The following is a 7,593-nucleotide window of genomic DNA, read 5'->3' on the forward strand; positions in this document are numbered from 1 at the left end:
GTTCCTCTACTGTCCAGGCGACTGGAGCACCTGTGTGTTCTATGGAGTCTTTACCCCTCAGACGTGAGTACTGTATGGTGCACTTAAACCATGCCAATAGATTACAGTAGGTTTGGAATACAATGTTGTGAAGGTTGTGCCTCTGCTGGGCTGTTGATCCAAGCCCTTAAACCTCAACTGCCTAGCTGTAAAAAATAAAAAATGTCCCTTTCAAATGCAATAAAGTTAAATGTTAATGTTTAAATAACTGGAATAAAGACTCCAAAAACTATCACTGTTATAAGATAAGGATAATGACAAGATAATGATTTGAATACTATCCTCAATAGAGGACGTAAACGTTACCACTAGTTGGATCATGTGTAACCTTATAGGCTTTTACAACTCACTGGTATTTTCATTTTTGGGTGCTAATAACTTCAGACTTACAAATTTTTCTCCTAATTTGCAATTTTCTTCTTAATTTACAACACAGTTGTATCTTAAAATTACACAGCCCTTTTATTTACTTTAGTATACCTAATGAAGGATATCTAGTGTTTTTGTACAGCCGTGGACAAAAGTTTTGGTTGAAATATAAATTTTTACAAAGTAATGTAATGAGATGAAATAAAATGTAACTTTTGGAGGCGATATGATCCAATGGCAGCACCATGGCTAAGTGGTAAGCACTGTTGCCTCATGGTCTGTGTGCAAGGAGCTTGCATGTTTTCTCCGTGTTTGATGGGTTCCCCCTGGGTACTCCAGTTTCCTCCTACAGTCCAAAGACATGCATATTAGGCTAATTGGTGTTCTCAAATTGCCCGCAGTTTGTGAATGCACGTGTACATATGGACTGGAGGTCCTACCATGGTGTAAAATGGGAATAAATACAATGGTAATCACCATTTGCCTCCACGGTCCCTAGTTGGACTATATAGTATTCTAGATGGATAAATAGATGGATATGATGAATTATTTAAGGGAGATAAAACCTGCCATTCAAATTTCAAATTAAAATGCAATTTAAGTCAGCTACTTGAGCACAAGCTATTTGTTGTAAAAATAATCATAACTGTAACATTGACCCGAAACTCAACCCTTAATCATAAATCATTAAATTAATCTTCTTCCTAACACACTTATTTCAATACTGAAATATTTGACCCACAGGGACATGTTGCAGTACTCTGCAGTGTGCACCTACAGGATACAAGACATCAGGGACGTGTTCTCTAAAAGCAAGTTTAAAGCCATGGACAGTAGCAGTTCACGATGGGTGACATACAACGGAGACGTGCCTGAACCCCGGCCTGGAGCTGTGAGTTTAAGACTCATCATTTTACGTTAGCTACCTTGATGGAAAAGTCTTTTTTTAAGTACACCCCAGTTGCAAGGGTTGCTCTGGTCATTTTTTTTTGGAGGAAATTACTTAGGGACTTTCACAGAGTATTTATATTATAATATTTTATGTCAGAAGGATCCTAAAACAACTTCTATTGCCACTGCTTTTCCTCCTACATAATGTTTTATATATAAAATTTTTTAAACATGTTATAAACTTTCCAACCTAACAAGTTGGATAATGTTAGCTGAATAAAGTGTTTAATAAACCGTAAAATTTATCTATGATAACAGATAAATTGTGTCATTTATCTGTTGCTTTTTCTGTCTAGTGTATTAACAATAACGCAAGGCAGAAAAAGTTTTTCAAGTCCTTGGACCTGCCTGATAAAACCCTCCAGTTTGTCAAAGACAAGCTTCTAATGGATCAGGCAGTTGAGCCGTCTTCTAAGGAACCTCTACTGGTGAAGAAAGGAGCTGCGTTTACGTCGATAGTGGTGGCCAGCACTACTGCTTTGGATGGGAGCATCCACCAGGTCATGTTTATTGGCACAGGTAACCAAATTAATACAGAGTTTACATCATTTACACAGATTTACAATATTTATGGGTTACAACAGTCTAACTAAAAAAAATCTTTAAATATCTATAAATCAAAGACAATAATCTCTGGTAGTGCTTGCTTATTTAAACATTCACAAATCGAACATGTGTTTCTAACAGCAAGTGGTTCAGTGCTGAAAGCAGTCAACTATGACGAAGAGACTGTGATTACTGAGGAGGTGCAGCTCTTTGCCCATTCTGTACCAGTGAAGATACTGCGCCTCTCCACAACCATGGTAAGACTCACAACACATGCTCCGTTACATTTACTTTACTTTTTAAAAAAAAAAAAAAAAACTTCTATGAGTAGTTTTACTGCACTGTACCTTTTCCTTTTACACAAGTAGAATTATGAAGAAGAAACACTACTTTTTCTCTGCTATATTCGGCTACACTCGGCTTGCTACTTTTCTAACCATTTATTTATATATACATGCAACTGGAGAACCACCACGTGACTGTTTCACTAATCAGACGCAGCAACAATAATCACATGACTCTGTTTGACCATTATTATAATTATACAGTACTATAATATATACTGTGTATATATACATATAATATAATATACTATATATACTGTGTGTGTGTGTATATATATATATATATATATATATATATATATATATATATATAGTATATGGGGTTGGACAATGAAACTGAAACACCTGGTTTTAGACCACAATAGTTAAGACTTTATTAAGTTAAGACTTTATTTGTCACATTTACATTATTTACATTGCAGTATTACAGCACAGTAAAATTCCTTCTTCGCATATCCCAGCGTAACTGGGGTCAGAGCGCAGGGTCAGCCATGATACAGTGCCCCTGGAGCAGTTAGAGTTAAGGGCCTTGCTCAAGGGCCCAACAGTGGCAACCTGGTGAATACTAATAATTCATAAGTATGGTGTACGCCCTCCTTTTGCGGCCAATACAGCATCAATTTCGTCTTGGGAATGACCTGTACAGTGGCCAGAGGGATTCTTCTTGCAGAATAGTGGTCAGGTCACTATGTGATGCTGGTGGTGAAAAACATTTCCTGACTCGCTCCTCCAAAACTCAAAAGTGGCTAAATAATATTTAGATCTGGTGACTGTGCAGGCCATGTGAAATGTTTAACTTCACTTTCATGTTCATCAAACCACTCTGTCACCAGTCTTGCTGTGTGTATTGGTGCATTATCATCCTGATACACTGCATCGCCTTCAGGATACAATATTTGAATCATTGGGGGCGAAGGTTTGGCTGTAGCAGAACGGCCATGTACATTGACCCTGTGGAGCTCCCGACAAACAATTTTGGTGGAAACAGGAGAGTTGAGGTGCACATTTAATTCTGCAGTTAATTTGGGCAGCTGTGGTTTTATGTTTTTTGGATACAATCCGGGTTAGCACCCGGACATCCCTTTTAGACAGCTTCCTCCTGTGTGCGTCCACAGTTACTCCTGTTGGATGTGGTTCATCCTTTTTGGTGGTAGGCTGACATTACCCTGGATACCGTGGCTCTTGATACATCACAAAGACTTGCTGTCTTGGTCACAGATGCGCCAGCGAGATGCACACCAACAATTTGTCCTTTTTTGAACTCTGATATGTCACCCATAATGTTGTGTGCATTGCAATATTTTAAGCAAAACTCTGCTATTACTCTGCTAATTAAACCTTCACACTCTGCTCTTTTGTCAGGGGCAGCTGTACGCAGGCTCAGATGTGGCAGCCGTGCAGATGCCACTTAGTTCATGTGACCATTACACTTCCTGTATGGACTGTGTTCTGGCCAGAGACCCCTTCTGCGGCTGGGACCTCATCTCTAACAGCTGTGTTGCTATAAACAGCATTCAGCCAGATACACACAGGTACAGTACTGAGCATAAACTACCATCTTGCTGTAATATAGTGTTGCAAGGAAGAAATATTATTTAGAAAACAGGAATGGGAACACTGGGTTGGAGTGATGCTGAAGTAGAATAAACATCAGGCCGCACGGTTTATTCATCTTATACCACAGCAATTTGGCAATGATTACACATATTTATTATATCACTATTTACTCCAAGTCTACTGAACAAATTATATCTTATATCATCTTATATAAGCTATTAACACCTGTTATTTGTAAAGCTTTTACTGTTACAAAGCGCTGATACCAGAGACTATTTATAATTCTTAAATAAAGACATCTATTTATAATGTTTATTAGAATTTTACAGCATTTTTTTTACTTCAGTTATGAAATAATCAATCATCTTCTGACCTAAAATATTGTTCAGCTTGTACTAGAGCCTATGTCTAAAGTGGGAACGTTAAATAAATTGTATTTTCTGTTCTGTTCTTTTGTTTTTCCTTCTAAAGTGAGGTGGTTCAGAGTCTAAGAGATGGAAAGGCTTCGCGTTGTCCTGCAGTTGGTATGTTAACATAGACTTTTATATTCATTATATACTGTAGTGGTACAGTATTTAAAATAAAAAGTTGTAATTAACCTCGTTACATAGTGTATGACTGAATATATAGTAATGATAGAAAGTCTGGAGCCACCCCTCATTTCTTCATATTCATTTAAATTAAATGTTATACAGTACCAGTCAAAAGTTTGGATACACCTTCTAATTCCATGTTCTTTCATGATTTATATTGCTTTTTACATTGTAAAATGCTGAAGGCATCCAAAATATGCAATCATTTTCTTCCAATAATTAATATTAAGATTATGGTCTGTAAAGCCTTCATAACAACTCTGATCTGTGGTGCTGTTTGTTAGTTGGTGATTTCTGAGGCTGGTACCTCATAATTAATTTCTCCTCAGCAGCAGAGATAAGTTTTGGTCTTCATAAGAGCTCAATGGTGCTTGATAGGTTTTGCAAATGAATTTGACTAAACATTGATTTAGGATTTATGTCCAAAGTCTTGACTGGTACTATAGATTAAATTAAAAAACTGGGTACTAATGTTTTACTGTGACAGACTGCAAATTGTCTAAGGAATTAATTTTAAAACTTGTTTATGTAAAACCTCAGCAGCCACATCATTTCCCCTCTCATCTGTTCCAACCACTCAGTATCAACTCACATTTCTGGGTGCAGACACATGTAGCCCATCCAGTAGTTCCATCCTCAATTCTTTTGGTTTTATTTGCTGTTTTTTTCTATTAATATGGAACCCATTTCTTCCCTGTCCAGCACTAATCATTTCATTTATCTAAGAGAAGAACTTCTGGTTCTTCGACAAAAGAACCATGCCAATACTACACTCCCTGTTTTGGAGGAATTAAGGTGCAGGTATCAGGGCTGCCGAGCCAGCGCCAAGCTAAACTTGTTCTTTGACTTAACAAGCACTTTTAACACGCTCTTGGACAAAGTGGTTGGGAGAGCTGGTTTGTTGGTTGGTTTAGAGCTGGACTCCCTTGAGGAAGTAGTGGAAAGGAGGACATTAAGCTAAGTGCTGTCCATCATGGCCAACCCTGACCACCCACTGCAAACAGAAGGGTGTGTTCAGTGAAAGACTTGTGTTGCAAAGTTGTTCAATTTACAGACTCAGGAAATCCTTTGTCCCCAGAGTCATTCGGCTTTTTAACAGCTCCCTACAAAGACATGGGAATGTGGACCGGGAGTTCTACTGTATGCTTAAGACTTTTCTGTTATATACATCATGGTGCATGGTGCATCATCTGCATACTGTAACTTTCTCATCTGTTAGCTTCATGGTCTGCTGGCTACTCTCACACACTCAGTCACTTACTCATTGTCTATACTGCTTAATCCTGTAATCCTGTATCCTGGAGCCAATCCCAGGAGATTTGGGGCACAAGCACAGGGTGCCAATCCATCACAAGGCACCACTCATACTGTACACACACTCACACACTCATTTACACAGTATGGGCAATTTGGAAACGCCAGTTAGCCTAATCTGCATGTCTTTGGACTGTGGGAGGAAACCAGGGAATGCATATGCATTATACATAGGCTCAGTCAGTGTTACTTTCATGCTGTTCTTTCCAATAACTATGTTTTTACACAATTACTACTATGTGCAATGCATTTTACTTTGTCATAAATACAATTGCACATCAAGGTTGCAATACATTTCTCTTATTAGTATTATTCGCACATTACCGTGCATAGAGCAGAAATGGTTGAGGTCAATTGTGACTTTGACATTAACCCACTTTTTAAAATGTAATAATTCTTTCTCCAAGAGTAAAATGAAATAAATCTTAAATTATATAAAAAAATAAAAATACAAAAAAACAGTTAAGATAACTAAAAAATATGTTTTTTTTCTGTTATAGAGAGCAGTACAACCATTAAGTTCTTCTACCCGGGTAACATGGTCAGCCTACTGTGTGAACCAGGATCAAACCTGGCTCAAGTGCAATGGCATGTAAATGGTCACCCAGTTGAAAACTCCAATGTATACCAGATTCAGCACAACACCCTGCTCATCCTCAAGGCCTCAGACAGTGATACCGGCCACTACAATTGCACCTCTGTAGAGACCATCAAGGGAGTAGATTATATGACTCAATCTGCTACTTATGAGCTGAGGCTTGGGGACTTCATGACAGATCCTTCGGTCCAGCCGCTGGTGCAGGAACACCAGAACACCCTCTTGGCTCTCAAAGTTCTGGTCATTATTTTAACACTGATGTTATTGGCACTTGTAGCATGGAATTTCTACAAGGGGTATTTTGCCATCCCAAAATGCTTCAATAGTGATGAAGAAAGTCAACAGAAAACGTCTGGCTGTCAGAAGCCACTGCAAACAGGAGGCAGAAATAGTGCAGCATCAAAAGCGTGCAGCAGCAACAGTAATAATAATCACAACAGACTGAGTGGAAACCAGCATAATGGAGACCAAGTGTTTTAGTGAATGTCGTTGTTAATATACCTTATTCTGCAGACCTTAATGGACAAATCCCACAAAAAAACATCCTTAGGTCAAACCACACACTCTGGAGGTTGTTTGGAGGTTTAAAACGGACTGAGTCTGTGAAGCTTTTTACAATACTATCTGTCATTACCTGCTGTTATTCTGTGCTTTCACTACCACTTAAAACTTTCAACTGCGCTGAAATGGTATTGAGCAACTTTCATGCTGTTTAGCAAAGCACATTTTATTTATGAAAAAACAAAAAATAAGAATAGAAAAATAAATATTTGGAGATACATGGGCTAATGGACAGGATTATACAATTAAACATCCATAAAAACCTCTGGGGTCCATAAGATGTTACCATATTCCATACTCCTTATTTTTTTAGCCTTGTAATATCCTGCAGTTCATAGTGGATAAATATGACATCACCAGTGTGTATATTTTTTAATGAACTCAGAATCAACCTTTAGCAAAATAATACTAGACTTGTCTTTTCAGATGGTCTACAAATATGTTACTGTCAAAGTCTGTGCCAGAAATCATATGTAGCACATACAGATGTCTATGCTGTACTTTTAAAATGTCTTCTTGCAGCTGCTGAAACAGAAAGCTTCCTTATTGTTTATTTTGTATAACATAATTTTTATTTTTATATTTTAACCATATATGAAGAATTGATTTGTTTTCAGATTAAAATAAACTGTGAAATTGTGTGATCTGTGTACAGAAGTATGATTCTCAGTATGTGATGAACAACCCAACAGATTCTAACACAAGATTGAATCTCAAATCC

The 7,593-nt window shown here is 37.6% G+C and overlaps 1 protein-coding gene across 2 annotated transcripts in view; it reads left to right on the plus strand.

Annotated features, from left to right (window-relative positions):
• sema4e (semaphorin 4e) overlaps positions 1-6,840 on the plus strand; it is a 20,852-nt gene extending 14,012 nt beyond the window's left edge. For both annotated transcript variants that reach the window (XM_053486257.1, XM_053486258.1), the window contains exons 9-15: positions 1-63; positions 1,153-1,300; positions 1,656-1,878; positions 2,047-2,162; positions 3,612-3,781; positions 4,278-4,330; positions 6,214-6,840. The exon at positions 1-63 is cut by the window's left edge and continues 110 nt beyond it. In XM_053486257.1, coding sequence (XP_053342232.1) covers positions 1-63; positions 1,153-1,300; positions 1,656-1,878; positions 2,047-2,162; positions 3,612-3,781; positions 4,278-4,330; positions 6,214-6,791 — 1,351 coding nt within the window. In that variant the 3' untranslated portion in view covers positions 6,792-6,840. The remainder of the gene's footprint in view (positions 64-1,152; positions 1,301-1,655; positions 1,879-2,046; positions 2,163-3,611; positions 3,782-4,277; positions 4,331-6,213) is intronic.
• The last annotated feature ends 753 nt before the right edge of the window (positions 6,841-7,593 follow it).

The sequence above is a fragment of the Clarias gariepinus genome, chromosome 25, assembly GCF_024256425.1.
Source record: "Clarias gariepinus isolate MV-2021 ecotype Netherlands chromosome 25, CGAR_prim_01v2, whole genome shotgun sequence".
Lineage (NCBI taxonomy): Eukaryota > Metazoa > Chordata > Actinopteri > Siluriformes > Clariidae > Clarias > Clarias gariepinus.